We start from the raw sequence: 22500 nt of genomic DNA, 5'->3' as shown, positions 1-22500 counted from the left end.
GTTTCTCGAAAGTTATCAATGGTTCTATCCACAGTCTGTTCTTACCGAACCTTGTGTTACCTGATTTAATCGCGTGACGTGAAGGGTGTAGAATTTGTGGAAGACACGCGGGTCCCAGCGATTAGTCTGGAACATTCGACGACTGATGTATAAAAACCGACGCGCTTGACCCGCTGATCAGATTTCGCCGATCGCCGACTGTGTTCGCCGTTGTCGCCGTTCTTTAAGTGTAGCCTGTTTTTGTGGGCACAGGTTCACCCAATAAAAGTTGGTTTCGTCTTTCACAGTATTGCTACTGTGTTCTTCATACGTCACTACCATGTGACAATACTCCATAGTGGGTTATGCATATGTGGGTTTATTGACCAGTTGCCTTCACCCAAAAAGATCACGTTCTCGTGACGCCTGCAGCAAAAAGGACGTTCCATGTCCGCCGCCAAGGTCTGTGAGTGGTGGTGCTGGCTAACACTCCCAGGGTTCTACTAGGACACATAAATACCCAAGAAAGTGGATGGGGAAACAGTGCCGCGGTAGCTCAATTGGTAGAGCATCGCACGTGAAATGCGAAGGTTGTGGGTTCGGTTCCCACCTGCGGCAAGTTGTTTTTTCATCCACTTTAATTTCCATTTTTTTATCGTTTCATTATTTCATTTATTGGGCACAAGTAATTTCCCCTATGTTGTCCTTGGTGTCAGTGTTTGTTGGCTTCTTATGATATGACTAATAAAAATCGGGCCCCTCAGTTAACCCCCTTTCCTCTCGTTTAATACTCCATAGTAGGAAGAGGCGGAGGCGTGGCCCTTCTGGTGAAAGGAAACATCATATTTTCTACTGTATAAGTACCAGGAGATATTGAGGCTGTATGGATTACAACAAACTTGAATAATTGCACTGTATTCATCGGCGAAGTATACAGGCCTCCAAACTCTCCTGTAGAACATATCTTGCTGCTAAGAGAATTCATGGAAATGTATGTGAAAAAGCAAGACAGCATACTGTTACTAGGTGATTTTAACCTATTAGGCTATTGACTGGGATTCATATGTGGCCGGAGACATAGATGTTACATCTTTTGAGATGTTTTTGGATTTAATATATTCTTACAATTTAACCTAGCTTGTTAACCAATATACTAGGGTGCGTGCGACAAGGTCATCTGTACTTGATCTTATATTCATCTCAAATGGCTTTGGCACGGCATATGATTGACTGTCTTGTTGATGAAGGGTTATCCGACCACAAAATGGTTATTCTGTCCTTGAACATGTCCTCGTACCCCTTGCATTAGGATTCAAGCATCCAATACCTAAACTTTCAAGCTGCTGATGATGTTAGTGCCTTGTATTACCTTGAAAGGTCGTTTGATAACTTTATGTCTATTTGTGAATCCAATGGTGACACTGACGATCTCTGGGATTTTTTTTCCAAGGTTACGATGCATTGTATTACGCGATTTATCCCTATAGGCATAAAAAAATGCAAACGAAAAAACCCATGGACTACAAGGGAAATAATTCATGTCAAACAGAGGATAAAAAGGAAACGAGAAGCTTGTTCTTGAGATCATAGCGCCCAGAACAAGACTTTGCTTCATGACATGAGGCTAGACTTAAACCGTCTTATCAAGGAATCCAAGGAGAGATTCTTTAATGTAACACTGAAAAATTTTCTTCATAAAGCAACTAGTAAATTTTGGAGATATGTAAACCCTTCTAAAGAACAACATGAAGATGAGGATGAAAGGATTACCCAAGAACGTACAGAAAATTTCAATTCCTTTTTTTTCCTCTGTGTTCACCAATGATGATGACACACTTCCATACCTTCATGACTCCTCTGACCGCCCTTCAGTACTGACCTTCTCATCAACGAGGAAGGAGTCCTGAACCTTCTTCTGCGCATTAACACTAAGAAATCCCCCGGCCCTGACAGCATCCCGAATGAGTTCCTATATAAATATGCTCCATGGGTTGCTAAATATCTTGGTAGTGACTACAGTGACAGGGCCCGTTACATTAACATCTGCACTACAGTGACGGGGCCCGGCACTTTAACATCAGCACTACAGTGACGGGGCCCGTCACTTTAACAACAGCACTGTAACGACAGGGCCGTCACTATAACGGTGTCGGTATTGGGGGTGAGGACTTACGGAGTCGCCATCTCATCTGTTGGAAGCGCCTCACTTGCGTAGTCTGAGGGATAACGCGGCGCACTCTGCACAGGTTTCGCTATCAGCGCTAAATAAAGATACTAGGTGGGAGCCCTCCTGGACATTTTTGCATGTACTCTCAAAATGACAGAAGTATTTTACCTTTAAAATAATAATCTTGGACAAACAGAAAGTACAGAATGCTTTACAGACGCTATCTCTTTATCTACTATGTACAGTAAGCTGGGACACTACGCGCGGTCACTGCGATCGATTGCCCCCCAACTGGTTTCTTGCGTGAAAGGCAGGCAATCGCTGCGAGAAAACTATGTGAAATATGTTTTTATAGTGGGCTGTCTGTGTAACAAAATGGAGCATAACAGAATGAAGCTTCAATGCAGCTATCACACAGGTTTGCGGCGACCGACTGCGTGTCTGCGTGCATGTCCGTGCACAACGTCTCGCTTTCGCTGCGAGCGTGTTTTCGCATGTCATGAGCTTTAGGCCACAGCATATGAACATTTGACAGTACGCAAGCAACCAATGTTGCATGGACACTATCAGAGCTGTTCAAAAATAATTTTGTTATAACTAAGAACTTCGACGCCTACAACAGTCGACTTGTGATGTGCCGTATTTTCTTTTATTCTAAAGTCTTCGAAGCTTTGATGTCATTACTTCTCAAGTTGCATATCGCACTGTATGTTTATCGGTCTTTTCTAAGCGAGCAATTACCGGCTGCTTCTTTTTCTTAATCCAGTACAATAGTCATTGTCTATTGAACATGAACATATGCCATGCCTCTTTTTAATGTGCTTTTTACCGTTCCCTTTACATTCCAGTGAACTTTCTTTCTCTCTTTCTTTATTATTATTATCATAGGTGTTGGACTGTTGGACCCAATAGCCACAGGCTAGCGGATGGGTCCGGGTATACGAAATATAATAGACATTCGGTACAAGCCTAGGGGGATCAATAAAGAGGATGAATGCAACACATTCATCATCATCATCATCATCATCATCAGCCTAGTTACGCCCACTGCAGGGCAAAGGCCTCTCCCATACTTCTCCAACCACCCCGGTCATGTACTAATTGTGGCCATGTTGTCCCTGCAAACGTCTTAATGTCATCCGCCCACCTAACTTTCTGCCGCCCCCTACTACGCTTCCCTTCCCTTGGAATCCAGTCCGTAACCCTTAATGACCATCGGTTATCTTCCCTCCTCATTACATGTCCGGCCCATGCCCATTTCTTTTTCTTGATTTCAACTAAGATGTCATTTACCCGCGTTTGTTCCCTCACCCAATCTGCTCTTTTCTTATCCCTTAACGTTACATCTATCATTCTTCTTTCCATAGCTCGTTGCGTCATCCTCAATTTCAGCAGAACCCTTTTCGTAAGCCTCCAGGTTTCTGCCCCGTAGGTGAGTACTGGTAAGACACAGCTGTTATACACTTTCCTCTTGAGGGATAGTGGCAACCTGCTGTTCATGATCTGACAATGCCTGCCAAACGCACCCCAGCCCATTCTTATTCTTCTGGTTATTTCAGTCTCATGATCCGGATCCGTGGTCACTACCTGCCCTAAGTAGATGTATTCCCTTACCACTTCCAGTGCCTCGCTACCTATCGTAAACTGCTGTCCTCTCCCGAGACTGTTAAACATTACTTTAGTTTTCTGTAGATTAATTTTCAGACCCACCCTTCTACTTTGCCTCTCCAGGTCAGTGAGCATGCATTGCAATTGGACTCCTGAGTTACTAAGCAAGGCAATATCATCAGCGAATCGCAAGTTGCTAAGGTATTCTCCATCAACTTTTATCCCCAATTCTTCCCGCTCCAGGTCTCTGAATACCTCCTGTAAACATGCTGTGAATAGCATTGGAGATATCGTATCTCCCTGTCTGACGCCTTTCTTTATTGGGATTTTGTTGCTTTCTTTGTGGAGGATTACGGTGGCTGTGGAACCACTATAGATAGCTTCCAGTATCTTTACATATGGCTCATCTACACCCTGATTCCCTAGTGCCTTCATGACTGCTGAGGTTTCGACTGAATCAAATGCTTTTTCGTAATCAATGAAGGCTATATATAAGGGTTGGTTATATTCCGCACATTTCTCTATCCTCTGATTGATAGTGTGAATATGGTCTATTGTTGAGTAGCCTTTACGGAATCCTGCCTGGTCCTTTGGTTGACAGAAGTCTAAGGTATTCCTGATTCTATTTGCGATTACCTTACTAAATACTTTGTAGGCAACGGACAGTAAGCTGATCGGTCTATAATTTTTCAAGTCTTTGGCGTCCCCTTTCTTATGGATTAGGATTATGTTAGCGTTCTTCCAAGATTCCGGTACGTTCGAGGTCATGAGGCATTGTGTATATAGGGCGGCCAACCTTTCTAGGACAGTGTTCCCACCATCCTTCAACAAATCTGCTGTTACCTGATCCTCCCCAGCTGCCTTCCCCCTTTGCATAGCTCCCAAGGCGTTCTTTACCTCTTCCGGTGTTACTTGTGGGATTTCAAGTTCCTCTAGACTATTCTCCCTCACTTTATCGTCGTGGGTGTTACTGGTACTGTATAAATCTCTATAAAACTCTTCAGCCACTTGAACTATCTCATCCATATTAGTAACGATATTGCCGGCTTTGTCTCTTAACGCACACATCTGATTCTTGCCTATTCCTAGTTTCTTCTTTACTGCTTTTAGGCTTCCTCCGTTCCTGAGAGCCTGTTCAATTCTATCCATATTATAGTTCCTTATGTCCGCCGTCTTACGCTTGTTGATTAACTTAGAAAGTTCTGCCAGTTCTATTCTAGCTGTAGGGTTAGAGGCTTTCATACATTGGCATTTCTTGATCAGGTCTTTCGTCTCCTGCGATAGCTTACTGGTTTCCTGTTTAACGGCGTTACCACCGACTACTATTGCGCACTGCTTAATGATGCCCATAAGATTGTCGTTCATTGCTTCAACACTATGGTCCTCTTCCTGGGTTAAAGCCGAATACCTGTTCTGTAGCTTGATCCGGAATTCCTCTAGTTTCCCTCTTACCGCTAACTCATTGATTGGTTTCTTATGTACCATATGTACCAGTTTCTTCCGTTCACTCCTCAAGTCAAGGCTAATTCGAGTTCTTACCATCCTATGGTCACTGCAGCGCACCTTGCCGAGCACGTCTACATCTTGTATGACGCCAGGGTTCGCACAGAGTATAAAGTCAATTTCATTTCTAGTCTCACCATTCGGGCTCCTCCACGTCCACTTTCGGCTAACCCGCTTGCGGTAAAAGGTATTCATTATCCGCATATTATTCTGTTCTGCAAACTCTATCAATAACTCTCCTCTGCTATTCCTAGAACCTATGCCATATTCCCCCACTGACTTGTCTCCAGCCCGCTTCTTGCCTACCCTGGCATTGAAGTCACCCATCAGTATAGTGTATTTTGTTTTTACTTTACCCATCGCCGATTCCACATCTTCATAGAAGCTTTCGACTTGCTGGTCATCATGACTAGATGTAAGGGCGTGGACCTGTGTCACCTTCAATTTGTACCTCTTATTAAGTGTCACTACAAGACCTGCCACCCTCTCGTTAATGCTATAGAATTCCTGTATGTTACCAGCTATGTTCTTATTAATCAGGAATCCGACTCCTAGTTCTCGTCTCTCTGCTAAGCCCCGGTAGCACAGGACGTGCCCGCTTTTTAGCACTGTATATGCTTCTTTTGGCCTCCTAACTTCACTGAGCCCTATTATATCCCATTTACTGCCCTCTAATTCCTCCAATAGCACTGCTAGACTCGCCTCACTAGATAACGTTCTAGCGTTAAACGTTGCCAGGTTCATATTCCAATGGCGGCCTGTCCGGAGCCAGGCATTCTTAGCACCCTCTGCAGCGTCGCAGGTCTGACTGCCGCCGTGGTCAGTTGCTTCGCAGCTGCTGGGGACTGAGGGCCGGGGTTTGATTGTTGTGTTCATATAGGAGGTTGTGGCCAAGTACTGCACCAGGGTGGCCAATCCTGCTCTGGTGAGAGAGTGCGTTACCGGTTCTGGTCACCGGGATCAGGCCGCACTCCAGGCCTGTTGGTGCAATTTTCTCAACACACGGTTGTTTTTTTTTCTGGTATTTTCCGGTGGAGAATTGTGCGGCCCGGGATTTGAATCACGGTCCTCTTGCACGGGAGGCGGATACTCTACCGTCCCCGCAGGAGTTAAATTAAAAATTAAATTATGGGATTTTACGTGACAAAACCACTTTCTGATTATGAGGCACGCCGTAGTGGAGGACTCCGGAAATTTCGACCACCTGGGGTTCTTTAACGTGCACCTAAATCTAAGTACACGGGTGTTTTCGCATTTCGCCCCCATCGAAATGCGGGCGCCGTGGCCGGGATCCGATCCCGCGACCTCGTGCTCAGCAGTCTAACACCATAGCCACTGAGTAACCACGGCGGGTCCCGCAGGAGTTGTACGCATCATTTAACATACAGTGGTGCCCTATTTGATCAGTCAAGGTGGACTAATCTGAGCTCGGTTATACCGCACGGATGGCACTCGGCTAGAGAACCTGGTATTTATGACCTCCACATGTGTGGCCATACATAATTGAAGATATGTATCTTTCTTTCTTTTTTTTTTATTTTAGGAGGGTTCCCATACAGTGATAAAATAAAGGAAAAGACATTAAAAAGAAAGAAAAAAAAAGAAAAAGGGAAAAAAAGAAGGAACATAACAGGTGATTCGAACTCGTGACCCTTCGATGTTGCCCGGAAAGATAGCTCAGTCGGTTGATTCGTCAGGCCCCAGGCTATTTTCAAGCGTCACAGCTCCTACTCCGAGCCTCGTACTTACGTGGAAAGGGACTGATCTTGTCCGGGAGAGTCGGTTTTTGCTGATTCCGAGTGATTGGAAGGCATACTTTCTTGGAAAAATGGCTGCCCGAGCAGAAGAGCGAACTCGAGCGGGTTTAGAGACTAGGAAAACTGCCTTAAAATATTTAGACTTGAGGGAAAGCTTCGTTAACAAACTATAACACGGCAGTCAGCACTCGAATACGACGAGAGAAATTATTGAGACGTGGAAAATTTTCTTGAAATAAATATGGTTTGCGAGACAAATGCTTGTAAGTATTGAACCTCTTAAAAGATGAGGGGAAATATGCGCTCACCGAGAGGGCATAATCCGCACGAGACCACCACCAGGCACCTTACTGAGACGTGGAGGGCCTTGCGGCCGGAACAAAGCCTCCCGTCCCCGCCGGCCAAGAGGGGAAAACGCGCTTTCCGATCGCTCAAGGTTTCGCGGACATAGTATAACTCTAGCGTCTAGGAGAAGCTTAACCAGGTGCGATGGCGGCACGCATAGCGTGGGAAGCTAGCCGCCAGAATAACTATCTCAAGGACTGCTGCTGACGAGGGCGAAATACCTTCGTGTAATTATAATAACCCTAATAGGACTACTTTCGAAAGAAACAAAAAAAAAGGGAGACGGGCCAGAGGGCTATACTACAAGAGCTATGACTGATAGTTTTCTATATATATATATATATATATATATATTCATCTCATCTATGGGATCGCATGCGCGCGCTGTTGCTTTGTCTCTGCATGTAGTAATTAAGAGAGCCAGTTTAAGGGCGGAGAAGAAGGACTGAAAGGAAAGCAAAACTGCAGCGCCGTGGTTGTAAAGCGCACCCGTGGTAGAGAAACGGAAGGCGATATAAGCATGCGTGGCCATGATACGAACAAGACAAACTGCCTTAAAATATTTAGACTTGAGGGAAAGCTTCGTTAACAAACGATAGCACAGCAATCAGCACTCGAATATAATTATAACCCTAATAATAATTGTAAATATTCATCTCATCTATGGGATCTAATGCGCGCGCTGTTGCTTTGTCTCTGCGTGTAGTAGTAAGAGAGCCAGTTTAAAGGCGGAGAAGAAGGAAGGAAAGGAAAGTCTCTGAAGCAAAAATGCAGCGCCGTGGTTTTAAAGCGCAACCGTGGTAGAGAAACGGAAGGCGATATAAGCGTGCGTGGCCATGATACGCACACGACAAACTGCCTTAGAATATTTAGACTTGAGGGAAAGCTTCGTTAACAAACGGTAGCACGGCAATCAGCACTCGAATATAATTATAACCCTAATAATCATTGTAAATATTCATCTCCTCTATGGGATCTAATGCGCGCGCTGTTGCTTTCTCTCTGCGTGTAGTAGTTGAGAGAGCCAGTTTAAGGGAGGCGAAGAAGGAAGGAAAGGAAAGTCTCTGAAGCAAAATTGCAGCGCCGTGGTTTTAAAGCGCACCAGTGGTAGAGAAACGGAAGGCGATATAAGCGTACGTGGCCATGGTACGCACCCGACAAACTGCCTTAAAATATTTAGACTTGAGGGAAAGCTTCGTTAACAAACTATAACACGGCAGTCAGCACTCGAATACGACGAGAGAAATTATTGAGACGTGGAAAATTTTCTTGAAATAAATATGGTTTGCGAGACAAATGCTTGTAAGTATTGAACCTCTTAAAAGATGAGGGGAAATATGCGCTCACTGAGAGGGCATCATCCGCACGAGACCACCACCAGGCACCTTACTGAGACGTGGAGGGCCTTGCGGCCGGAACAAAGCCTCCCGTCCCCGCCGGCCAAGAGGGGAAAACGCGCTTTCCGATCGCTCAAGGTTGCGCGGACATAGTATAACTCTAGCGTCTAGGAGAAGCTTAACCAGGTGCGATGGCAGCACGCATAGCGTGGGAAGCTAGCCGCCAGAATAACTATCTCAAGGACTGCTGCTGACGAGGGCGAAATACCTTCGTGTAATTATAATAACCCTAATAGGACTACTTTCGAAAGAAACAAAAAAAAAGGGAGACGGGCCAGAGGGCTATACTACGAGAGCTATGACTGATAGTTTTCTATATATATATATATATATATATATATATTCATCTCATCTATGGGATCGCATGCGCGCGCTGTTGCTTTGTCTCTGCGTGTAGTAGTTAAGAGAGCCAGTTTAAGGGCGGAGAAGAAGGACGGAAAGGAAAGCAAAACTGCAGCACCGTGGTTGTAAAGCGCACCCGTGGTAGAGAAACGGAAGGCGATATAAGCGTGCGTGGCCATGATACGCACACGACAAACTGCCTTAAAATATTTAGACTTGAGGGAAAGCTTCGTTAACAAACGATAGCACAGCAATCAGCACTCGAATATAATTATAACCCTAATAATAATCGTAAATATTCATCTCATCTATGGGATCTAATGCGCGCGCTGTTGCTTTGTCTCTGCGTGTAGTAGTAAGAGAGCCAGTTTAAAGGCGGCGAAGAAGGAAGGAAAGGGAAGTCTCTGAAGCAAAAATGCAGCGCCGTGGTTTTAAAGCGCCACCGTGGTAGAGAAACGGAAGGCGATATAAGTGTGCGTGGCCATGATACACACACGACAAACTGCCTTAGAATATTTAGACTTGAGGGAAAGCTTCGTTAACAAACGGTAGCACGGCAATAAGCACTCTAATATAATTATAACCCTAATAATCATTGTAAATATTCATCTCATCTATGGGATCTAATGCGCGCGCTGTTGCTTTGTCTCTGCGTGTAGTAGTTGAGAGAGCCAGTTTAAGGGAGGCGAAGAAGGAAGGAAAGGAAAGTCTCTGAAGCAAAATTGCAGCGCCGTGGTTTTAAAGCGCACCAGTGGTAGAGAAACGGAAGGCAATATAAGCGTAAGTGGCCATGGTACGCACCCGACAAACTGCCTTAAAATATTTAGACTTGAGGGAAAGCTTCGTTAACAAACTATAACACGGCAGTCAGCACTCGAATACGACAAGAGAAATTATTGAGACGTGGAAAATTTTCTTGAAATAAATATGGTTTGCGAGACAAATGCTTGTAAGTATTGAACCTCTTAAAAGATGAGGGGAAATATGCGCTCACCGAGAGGGCATCATCCGCACGAAACCACCACCAGGCACCTTACTCATGCACATTACTCAACACAACATATTAGCACAATAAAAACAGAAAAAAAGAATTTTTTACAGCATGCATAAAAATTATCACCAGTTACATAACTTATCAAACCGCAAAGAACAGAATGCCAAGCAAGAACACAGGCACCAAATCAGTGGTTTATAGCTAATAAATAGTGCTTTGCCGAAATTGTTTCTTTTGTTTTGGAGGATATGTTGTTCCATGTCCTAACTACAACAAATTCGAGTAGTCTTTTGCCATATCCGTTATGCACAGGAGGCAGGTTGAAATTTCCAGCGGCAGTACTTCTGGTAGAATGTGATGATGAAAAAAATATGGGTACAGGGAAAGTATGATTATGTATCACAACACTGTTTACGTAGGTAGCTGTTTTATGCTCACGCATAAGATCAAATGGCAATATGTTTAGTTTATTTAACAGAAGCCTACTGGGTGTATCAGTTCTCGAGTATGTCATCATTCTTAATGCATAACAATGGAGCATAACAAAATGGAGCATAAGAGAATGAACCTTCAATGCAGCCGGGCCCCGTCGCTGTAGTGTAGATGTTAAAGTGCCGGGCCCTGTCACTGTAGTGCAGATGTTAAAGTGCCGGGCCCCGTCGCTGTAGTGTAGATGTTAAAGTGCTGGGCCCCATCTCTGTAGTGCAGATGTTAAAGTGCCGAGCCCTGTCGCTGTAGTGTAGATGTTAAAGTGCCGGGCCCCGTTGCTGTAGTGTAGATGTTAAAGTGCTGGGCCCCGTCTCTGTAGTGCAGATGTTAAAGTGCCGGGCCCCGTCACTGTAGTGCAGATGTTAAAGTGCCGGGCCCCGTCACTGTAGTGCAGATGTTAAAGTGCCGGGCCCCGTCACTGTAGTGCAGATGTTAAAGTGCCGGGCCCCGTCACTGTAGTGCAGATGTTAAAGTGCTGGGCCCCGTCACTGTAGTCACTACCAAATATCTTACCGTAGCCTTTCAATCTTCGCTTACCCAAGGAACATTTCCTATAGCCTGGCTACAAGCTAAAATAATTCCAGTTCACAAAAGTGGGAGCGCATCTGAGATAGGAAACTACAGGCCTATTTCTCTAACGAGTAGCTGCATCAAACTGCTTGAGCATATAGTTTGTAAACATCTGTCAAACATCTGGAAGCTTACACTTTATTATCACCAGTACAACATGGTTTTTGTAAGAGGTTGTCTACAATAACGCAGCTTGTTCAAACCGTTCGCAATCTTTCAAAAACAATAAATTGCCGAGGACAGGTTGACCTAAGTTTCTTAGACTTCGTCAAAGTGCTTGATAAAGTATTGCATCCTAAACGCCTGCTAAAGATGAATGAAATATTTAGAAATACAAATATTACTAGGTGGTTTACATCCTACCTTCAATCTCATGAGCAGTATGTTGAAATGAATAAAATGAAATCCATGTCCAAACCAGTTTTGTCTGGGGTACCCCAAGGCAGTGTCTTGGGTCCTCTTTTAATTCTTATATTTATTAATGATTTGTTTTCTGAAATAAGTGTTCCACTAAGGTTGTTTGCAGACGAATGCATTGTTTATAATAGGATAGAATCTATAAGTGAACAGTTAGACCTTAACAACAATTTACAAAGAAATTTAAAATGGTGTAATGAATGACAAATGTTGCTGAACCCAGTAAAATCAGTTTGTATGACCATAACAAGAAAGAAGGTGACCATGCTGTACAAATACAGCATCGGTCCACATGAACTAAAAAGAGTAACAGAATATAAATATCTAGGATTAATGTTTACCCAAGACTTGAGGTGGAATACGCATATCAAAACCATCATCATAATATCATCATATAAATATCATCATAACTGATGGGTAAAGTCAAAACAGAATACACTATACTGATGGGCGACTTCAATGCCAGGGTAGGCAAGAAGTAGGCTGGAGACCAGTCAGTGGGGGAATATGGCATAGGCTCTAGGAATAGCAGAGGAGAATTATTAGTAGAGTTTGCAGAACAGAATAATATGCGGATAATGAATACCTTTTTCCGCAAGCGGGTTAGTCGAAAGTGGACGTGGAGGAGCCCGAATGGTGAGACTAGAAATGAAATCGACTTCATACTCTGCGCGAACCCTGGCATCATTCAAGATGTAGACGTGCTCGGCAAGGTACGCTGCAATGACCACAGGATGGTAAGAACTCGAATTAGCATAGACTTGAGGAGGGAACGAAAGAAACTGATACACAAGAAGCCAATCAATGAGTTAGCGGTAAGAGGGAAACTAGAGGAATTCCGGATCAAACTACAGAACAGGTATTCGGCTTTAACTCAGGAAGAGGACCTTAGTGTTGAAGCAATGAACGACAATCTCATGGGCATCATTAAGGAGTGCGCAATAGAAGTCTGTGGTAACGCCGTTAGACAGGAAACCAGTAAGCTATCGCAGGAGACGAAAGATCTGATCAAGAAACGCCAATGTATGAAAGCCTCTAATCCTACAGCTAGAATAGAACTGGCAGAACTTTCCAAGTTAATCAACAAGCGTAAGACAGCGGACATCAGGAACTATAATATGGATAGAATTGAACAGGCTCTCAGGAACGGAGGAAGCCTAAAAACAGTGAAGAAGAAACTAGAAATAGGCAAGAATCAGATGTATGCGTTAAGAGACAAAGCCGGTTATATCAATACTGATATGGATGAGATCGGTCAAGTGGCTGAGGAGCTCTGTAGAGATTTATACAGTACCAGTAACACCCACAACGATAATGGAAGAGGGAATAGTCTAGAGGAATTTGACATCCCACAAGTAACGCCGGAAAAAGTAAAGAAAGCCTTGGGAGCTATGCAAAAGGGGAAGGCAGCTGGGGAGGATCAGGTAACAGCAGATTTGTTAAAGGATGGTGGGCAGATTGTTCTAGAAAAACTGGCCCCCCTGTATACACAATGCCTCATGACCTCAAGCGTATCGTAATCTTGGAAGAACGCTAACATAATCCTAATCCATAAGAAAGGGGACGCCAAAGATTTGAAAAATTATAGACCGATCACCTTACTGTCCGTTGCCTGCAAAGTACTTACTAAGGTAATTGCAAATAGAATCAGGAACACCTTAGACTTTCGTCAACCAAAGGACCAGGCAGGATTCCGTAAAGGCTACTCAACAATAGACCATATTCACACTATCAATCAGGTGATAGAGAAATGTGCAGAATATAACCAACCTATATATATAGCTTTTATTGATTACGAGAAAACCAGCTGATGATGATGATGATGGCGCATATCAATCGGGTCTGTAGCAGGGCAAATAAAGTCTAATGGGGCTTCAGGTGAAGACTGTAGCGCCGCTCCTGAAGTGAAAAGCCTGGCATATAATATATTAATAAGGCCATTTATTGAATACGGTAAGATTGTATGGGACCCACACACTGCAACCGACCATCATAAATTGGACAGAGTTCAGTGACTTGCCTCTAGATTCATATTTAATAAATATCAGTGCGTGCACTCTCCTACTGAACTATGCAGGCATGTAAAACTCTCCACTTTAGAATTAAGGACTAAGTTTGACCAACTGAAATTTTTATGCCTAATTATTCACAACCAGGTTAAAAATTTTTTTTTGCTGATTTCTGTGTAATTTCACCAGCTCAACGCTCCAGACACAAGCACAGTTAATACATACAGCTGCTAGTCATACAGAATGATATATTCAAGTACAATTTTTTTCCAAGGTCAATCCGCCGAAGAATGGAATGAATTACCCAATCCACTTGTAATATGTTCCTCCGTCAGTGCTTTTACTGTTAGTTTGGAGAATCTTCCCGGATATGAATACGTCATAGCAACTGTTTCTGTTTCTGAGGCGCATACTGCGAGAGTGTTTTGTCTTTGATCACTGTATGTCACTTTTTACAGATACTACTATTGTACCATTTTCTTTTTTTCATTTCTCGTTATACATGTTGTACCGATATTTTGTATCTTTTCTTTGTTGTATTTCTATCCACTCCTGTAATGGTCCTTTCTTTGACTGATAGTATAAATAAGCAAACAAACAAACAAATTACAAGGCCTTCCCTCCTTTTCTTTATCAGTGGGAGGAAGATATGCCCTACATTCATTCACATTTTGCAAACAACCGAGCAAGCCAAAGATTTGATTTGGCAAAGCATCACCACTCTCTTCAACAGCACCTACACATCCTATGTAGAAACTCACCTGAACATCAATTGTGCCCGACACCTTTTCCAGTGTCCCCAGGATTGCAGATAGCAGTGACGACTTCCCCGAGCCAACAGAGCCCACCACTGCGACAAGACTGCCAGTCTTGACACTGAGTGACACATTTTTCAAAACGGGGGCCTCATTTCTTGACCACGACAGGGTTGCATTCTTCAGGGTGACTGACTGTCCTACAAATAATAATAGTAAAAGCAAGGTCAGGGGGCTGAAGCAATATAAGCACTGCCTTTGCCAAAACAGCTGAGTGAAAAAGCGAAGGAACAAGTGCAAAAAATGGTAAAAGTGTGTGATAAATTTTAATCCCAATTGTGCACCTGTAGAGAAGAAATCAATTGCTATCTATGCTAATTGTTTTAAAAACTACGCTCTTTTGCAATTTTTCTTTAGTAGCACTAGGAGTGCATTCTTGCACAACAAAACTTTTCATAAACTATAGTCGTGGTTACTGACATACCATGCAACAACAAAGCAGAACACCAGAAGAACCAAGTGGGTACAACTGAACCCACTTATAACGATACCATTTTTAACAATATATCGGTTATAACAATGAGAAGCTGCTCCACCGTCAACTTATGTATGTTTTCCATGGTGAAATAACGTGGTTACTACAATGCCCTGATGCCGCATTATCGGTTATAATGATGAAGTCTTCCTGCTGGGTGTCTGAGCCGAAAGGTAGTGAAATGCGAAATTCTTGAAAAAAAAAAAAAAGGAGAAATTCAAGCTGCTCCAAGATGGGCCACTTGTCCAACAGCCGCTACGCGTTCATTTTCCTGCCATCTCCGCGCGGCTCTCTCCCATAGCCCTTCCAACCCTCCAAAAACTAACGGGCTGCGCGCATAGCTCTACGCTGCCCCACCCTCCCAAACACAAATGGACCACGCCAAGTGCGCCACAAGCAGATTGCTCGCATGTTGCTTGCCGGCTTTTCATTCAGTGAAGTTCTCCGAACAGCTTAACTGCTCGCGTTCGCTTTTGTTGGTTGTGTCGAAGTCCTTCCTGGCCATGCAGTTTCTCAACTTCACTTGACTCGCTGCCGAAATGGAAGATGGCTGATCAGCCCGCTGATCATCGGCAATGCATGCCATTGCCGGTGAAAAGAAAGCGCACGGCTATAGATTTCGAAACTAAGTGCTTCTAACCGATGAGACGATTGTCGCGAATGTGCTTGCATCAGATAACAGCGGCGAAGACGGCAGTAATGAAGCAATAGGGCAGGCTGCCTCAACATTGTCCCCATGGGAGGTTTTGTAGATAATTCAGTCACTCATGGGCTTGTTCCTGGTGGCTGCCCTAGCCGGCAACAAATAGTATAGCCTGGAAGCTCTTTTTTTTGTGCACAAACCAAAATGACCAATAAGGGGTCATAACATCTGGGAATAACTGCTGACAAAAGCCCCTCTCGCAACTTTTACAGAACCTGAACCTCTCTGATCATCCTTTTTATAACAATCCTTTCTTATGAGATTTTAATAAGCTTGTACAATCTGTAAGAGCTCATTCTTTACTATTCACTAGCATTGAACAGCAAGCTGGGTTGCACAGAGGCAGCTATGGAAGAGTTTGCCAGTGCAGCCTTCCGAAATGAATCAGGGGTTCATGTTAGCAGTTTCTGAAAGCTCTTAGCATATTATTTAGAGGTCAACGTTTATAAAATGAAACAGGGAAGTCTATCTGCAAAAGGACGGTGTCTATATAGGCTCTGCTAATGGCCCAGTTTAAGTGATCTGATTTTAGCAAATCTGAACAAAGCACTTCGTAGTTGCCTGTTGAACACTTCAGTGTTAAAAAAGTGTTTAAGCTCATTGAAAATTGATTATACGATTTTTAACTTCACTCACTTGAGTCCAAAGTCACAAATGTAACAAGGAAGGTATGCAACTGCTTCCACCCACTAAAAGCAATGGGCTTAGGAAGACAGATTCCTTGACATCGCATTTGATTTTACTTCTGATGGCATAAACCAAGAGTTAGAAAACCATTCTACCATTCCAAGTTATTAAAGAGGAGTGTGGAGAATGTGTGTCTTAAAAATGCTGTTAAACTCATGTCCAGATATTATGAATTAAGCCATACAGCACTAACAAGGACTATTGTTAAAAGCATACTAGTATTTAGAGCTTTTGTGCGTTTCTGCTGCAGACATACTTTTCATGAAATTGGCGAATCCTTCAGAAATGTGGATTGAAATGGAAAACAAGGCAGCTATTATACCTTGCTTTTACAGAGTGTCCTATAAGAATAGCATGCAAGGCACAAGAATCAGTAGCATTTTCGGCCCCCAAAAACTATCTACAGTAAACCCGCGTTAACTTGAAGCTCTAAAAACCAGGAAGAAATTTCGACAGATGCGGAGTTCCGAGATAAATTATACCATGATAATAGAAGTTCTCTGGCTGTGCTTGGACCACATGTAGCTTTTCCAAAATAATGCCAGTGATAGTCTTGGTCACTACCTTCGCTTAGAACGGCACTGGACATGTCAACGTTTACAGGCAATGAGGTTACTGGCACTGTGCCAAAGCAGCAGGCTTGACACAGAGTCAAGACGCTGTTACTTTCTGCACTGTAATAAATTCCAGACAGCTTCACTTCGAATACACTAACTGTGGAAGAGTGCAGTTGTCACGCCTTTAGCAGACGCCCACGAGTGACATGGCATTTACACCTCACCTCTCACAAGCATGAAGTGAGTGTCCTTATCAAGCTGCAATCTCGCTGAAACGCTGTGGGCTCACATGCTGGCGTTTTTATGTCCAACGAGTGGGCTAACTGCACCTGCCCAAAAGAGCTGATCATCTTGCCCAAGGTCACGATTAATACACTGCGACCACGTTGATGCATCACTGAATGCATCCTAATGAGAAGGAAAAAAATGCCAGCTTACCACTGCATACGTGAGGCCACAATGAAGTGGCAACAAGCAGTTGAGCAAAAGTGCACGAGTGGTGACAGACGGAAAGAAGGGGGGAAAATCAGTGGGGAGCACAGCTCGGCGCGGTGTCTGGCTTGTCTAGAGAGCTGCTGCAGGGTAAAAAGCGAGTGCAAACCACGGTGTGGAGCTGCCCTATTGCCTTCTCCCTGGCATTTTTGAAGTAGAGATTTTATGATATCCACGCTGTAGTGCAAAAACCAAAGGTGTGAAAAACAGATGAGTTGACACCATGGCCAGAAAAAAATTTCTGCTTTACCGATATTTCAAGATATCAGAGTTCAAGTTAACAAGGGTTTACTGCATAGCCTATGCAGAGTCAGCTGGTCTAAATGTGACAGTGGTCACCATAAATGTTGTTCTAACAAACACGAAACAATGTTTCTTGAGTGAAATGAAATTGTGGTATACCAGATTCCTTTACTTTTGGTATACAGTATGCGGGACAAATCGGCAACGAAAGATCCAGAAAACACAATAACAATGTTAAAAATGAGAAAAAGAAATGGGTTTAACTTATTACAGTATGGCAATTGCAAACATGAGCCACTTCATCATGAACGAGACATTATCAACAGAAATAAAAATAATGCTGCTCCCACACACTGAATCAATTGATGTTTGTGTGAAATATTTTGCAGCTAGCTGTCCGTCCAGCATCGTTTGGGGTTTAGCAAAGTGTTACCAGATGGACCAACCTGCCTGTGTATGACGAGCAATTCTGTCTGATGAAAGTGTGTGTTATGACAGCAGCACGGTGCCGAGAAGATAGTATGACGACGGTGGTCTGATCACTCACTTACAGAGTGGGCTATAATTGCTATCCCACACTTTGATCAGTAGTTGCGCCTCTGATTTTTTTAACATTGTTTCTTCAAATATTCCACTGTTTTTGATGCTGGTTTGTTTATTTTTCTCAAAATGGCATGCCCTAGATCACATCGGCCCGCAATCTTGTCACTGAGTGTGGCCGGCCACTCTCCTTCTGAGGGTGCCAAAATTCTATAAGTTCACCACAAGATTGTTCACTGGGCTCCAAAACGTGACACACTTAAGGATGTAACTTGCAGCAGTCGTTCTGTCTCTGCAGCCATTTTTGACCTTAATAAAATTTTGATTAAAGGAATCCAAATTCACTGGAAGAATTTTGATTCTCGCGAAAAGAATCGCTGGAAGAGACCTCAAAGTGTTCCCCTATAAGTAGTAGCAGAGGCCCATAACAACACTCATAACTCTTGTGTGCTTGCTCTCACGTCAGATCTTGCTGATGCAGCCATTTGGACAGCTTTTCTAATCTCCCCTGCTGTGTCTATCATGGTATGCCCAGGGTTTACCACCAATGGCTGCATTCCTCTTGTTTTTTGACAAAAGGCATAAAGATCGACACTCGCACATACTTTAAAGATATTTCAGAGCCTCTTTCGCTGCCCTCATCCCTATCCCACTTCGTCGAGTAGTGCTGGACTTTGCAGAAGGACGGCTCTCCAGCGCAACACTCAAATAGCAAATCAACACCACAGCAGTGTTGTGCTTTCACACCTGACTTTATTCCATCTGAATAGTGGCTAGCGAACTACCCTGGCCCAAACTCACTAAACTTGTGTGTGAACAATTTTCGAAAAGGAGGCCAGCGCCCAGCAGTGTGCAAGTATGGTGCCCTGAAAGCATTGCTGGAGCAAGCACAGAGAAAATTTTTCCTGGGGATACCGGCTGCATTTGAAATGCATAAAGAAAGCTTAAAGACCGCGATTGAGGCCAAGAGCAGAGACAATATATAAAATGTTGTGTTGCATTCATAATATATCACGTCAATGCCCAACAAAAGATTTCCTGTGATTTTCTTTTATTCTCTACCAAAATATTACGCAAAGACCTTGTGACAGTATTTATGGGACATCCTGTATTGTACTATGGAAAAGAAACATTACGACCTGGACCAATCCTAAAGGAGGAAATACAACGTTGCACAGCATCTACTCAACGCTAGTGGCAACAACGAAAGGACTAAGGAATGTGGGCCAACCTTGAAGGCCATATGTAGTGTAACACAGTGTCCCAAAGAGCTAGCTTCTGCAAAGGAAGAATAGAAGAAACTGGCATGCCCTGGTGTTTAGCAACATGTGGCTACGCAATGTGACACACGCACAAGACAGCGGCAAAATTGACTATTATTTACATATTTCGTTCCAGCATCTCTAGCCTAATGGAAAGTGGTGCACTCACACACATGCGCTGCAACTGAAACATGTGCCAATTCTCCGAAAGAGTTAGTTGGTGCTGGCATGAGATAAATATGCATGCAATTGTGGTCTAATGGTCAGAGCACTGGGCTGTTGTGCTGGGAGACCGAGGTTTGATCCCACCATTAGACACTTATTTATTCTCGAAAGAAGAGGCTCAAAATGATGCGAGACAAAAGAGGCCACGAACGCTTCGCATTAGAGGCAAACGAGTGTATGAATTAGTTGAAGCTGAAATGACTTGCAGATCTCTTTTACACTGTCAAATAAAGAACTTGAGTTCTTAGATCAGGCTACAGATATGGATAGTAAAATGTTGTGTTGCTGAGATACTAATTACTCATAAACATGTGTATATATATTGTGTGATTTTTTCTGTACTGCATTATCACTGTTTCTGTCCAAAGGTGCTGTCAATGTGTTGTAATGTGCATTTAGATATCATGATTACAGGCACCATACAAAGTGAACACATGGGCAGTGTCTGTTAGTCACATGCCGCACTGACCCCCTAGAAACCAAGAAATGCCAGCTCTTAAAGAGGTACTAAAATAATTTTAAAAAAAGCTTTTTAAACAGCAGGAAAAATGAAATGTAGAAAAGATACAGAAATGGTAACAACCTTGTTCTGGATTCCCGCCAACTGCATCCATGTCAAGTTCCGCTTCCCTGAGAAACTTGGTCAGGCGGCCCATAGACACTACGAACTTTATGAGGGAGTAGAGGGGCAGGGAGTACAAACAACAAAATAACTCAGCACTTTACTCTGCCTGATGGAGAGCAATCAATCAACAACTACTCCAAGCACACGATGATGATAAAAGATTTTTTTTATGGCGAATGGCTCCAGCAAACTTCCCACAAGAACCCGAAAGTCAAGCTGGAGACCCTGAAAGAACCGCCACAACCTATCAAGGTCAACATCTTGAGACTCCTCCATCGTGCCCTGGAATGTGATGGCAAAAGAGCCCAGCTAGGCAGCTCGCTTGCTGCCATTATGTGCAAGTGTCACCAGATGGAGGAATGAAATCCTGTTGCTTCTTTATAGGCACTCTGTGCTTGAACAACTTTTGGTGACCTTGGCCGGTATAACGTAAAATGATTCCAATCTGTTTTCATTCCAAATCGGCCATTAGCCCTCCGTCAAGCTCTGTTCATATGGGTGTAGCACCCACCCACATGAGCGGTGCTAAAGGAGATTTTGGAATAAAAACAGATTGGAAAAGTTTTACATTATATCGGCCCTGATGAGGTGTTTTTATTTTATTCTTAAGGAACGGTCTTATTTATTTAGAAGCAGACAAAATAGACACTGTAAACACATATGATAATATTTTTGCTCCACGCCCCTTTCCATGCCTCTTCTGCAGTGTAAACCACTGGAAGAGAAAACTGCCTTTCTGCTCATCAGCCATTGCAATTACAAGAATATAGCAATAGCACTTAGTTGTAGCACTTAGTTGTAGCACTTAGTTAGTTGTATTAACTGTGAGCTGGCTAGTTATGGCAACAATTATTGATGCAGAGAAGAAAAGCTGGGCACTGTGTACAGTGCCATGCACGAGAAGCCAATTTTGGTGGTAACACTGACTTTGGTTTGGCCACTGTGTGGTGAAAGCACACAAATTATGATACTGTGCTTTCACTAGCGAAACATTGTGGCATACCCCAAAGTGAGTATGTCCACATGGTGCCAAAGGCACTGCCTATAAGCCTCTTCTCAGTATCCTCGTCAGTGTGCAACTAATTATGTTAGTGGCTTCCGTTTTCTCTTTAGTCATAAAATGCAAAAACAAGTGTTAATGTTCTTGAGGACAGCATATAAAAGTCCATGGCACAGCTGCCAAGCAAAAAATGTCTCCTCACTGTTGCTATCGTGACAATCCAGAACAGTGTACTTTTCCATAAGCGCTGAAATATGCCATGGCTGACAATGGCAGCAATCAAGAGCTGTTGGGTGCCACATTGCTGCTGAGGGAGCTGCGAATACTCATGCTGGTGCTAAGAAAAATAAGCCCAACGCTTGGGCTCTCAAAGCTCTAGCCCAAGACAATGAAATCTACAAAAGGCTGTGCACTGGTTTTTCAAATAATCTGGTAAAGATTATATATATATATATATATATATAAAGATGATGCACTATTGAGGTTATAATGTAGCTCTGGAGCACCTTTCTATTTACACTGTTATCACTTGTGCAGTTCTTGGATCACAAAGCTGTGGATTAAAAGTGTTCACTCTGAAGATTTAAAAGTGCCTTATTAAAACAAAAAGCAAATAGAATATTCAATTTGTAAAAATCTAAATATTAAAAATCAAAAGCGACCCATACTTGGTACATTAACTGTTGGTACTTACTCGGTCAATATGGTAGACTTTTGTTAATACAACTCAAGCTAATTTGATCGTTCAGTTAATTTGATTCTAACGGAAGGTCCTAGCCAGTCTCCATACATTTCTATGGGCCAAGTGTTTTAGTTATTTTTACCTAGAAATTAGGCTCCACCAAATAATACAAATTTGACTGGTTGGCATGAATACAGGGATGGAAGTGGCTGAAGGAGTTTTGGAGCAGCTCTGGGTGCAGCAAATTGGGCCCTATGGAGCAAGTTTGGAGCAGGAATTGTCCGTTTTTGAGCAGAAGATATGCAATTTAGAGCAGCTTGGCAATGCTCAACATGAGTTAAGTTTAAAGCAGAAGAAAAAAAGGTGTTCTTTATTTGACTTTGCAGAACACTATTAAGTTATGGCAAGGTGGAGGAAAATTAATGAAAGGGAAAAATTGCTATACGCCCGACAAAGGAAACTCATACGGGTTTTTCAAAAACCGCTAGTATTAGGTTACATACCACATGAGCCAAATAAATATGGCCAAGAAAAATATATAAGTGACGGCTTCACATGAACAGCACCCCACTGTATATCGATAGGCTTTAGTTGATGCTACAATAAAGAGATTTCTT

At 43.1% G+C, this 22500-nt stretch overlaps 1 protein-coding gene and 1 non-coding gene across 3 annotated transcripts in view; one reads left to right on the top strand and one right to left on the bottom strand.

The window, feature by feature from the left end:
- Window positions 1–22500, bottom strand: part of LOC126535912 (multidrug resistance-associated protein 1-like) — a 335731-nt gene that overhangs the window by 138670 nt on the left and 174561 nt on the right. For both annotated transcript variants that reach the window (XM_050182763.3, XM_055073342.2), the window contains 2 exons: window positions 20160–20244; window positions 14339–14532 (listed from right to left, as the gene is read on the bottom strand). In XM_050182763.3, coding sequence (XP_050038720.1) covers window positions 14339–14532; window positions 20160–20244 — 279 coding nt within the window. The remainder of the gene's footprint in view (window positions 1–14338; window positions 14533–20159; window positions 20245–22500) is intronic.
- Window positions 525–597, top strand: TRNAS-UGA (transfer RNA serine (anticodon UGA)). The gene has a single exon. It is a non-coding gene; the product is annotated as a tRNA-Ser (tRNA).

This window comes from Dermacentor andersoni, chromosome 4 (genome assembly GCF_023375885.2).
Source record: "Dermacentor andersoni chromosome 4, qqDerAnde1_hic_scaffold, whole genome shotgun sequence".
NCBI lineage: Eukaryota > Metazoa > Arthropoda > Arachnida > Ixodida > Ixodidae > Dermacentor > Dermacentor andersoni.
Note: the sequence above shows the minus strand (reverse complement) of the source record. Positions and strands in the feature narration are given on the sequence as shown.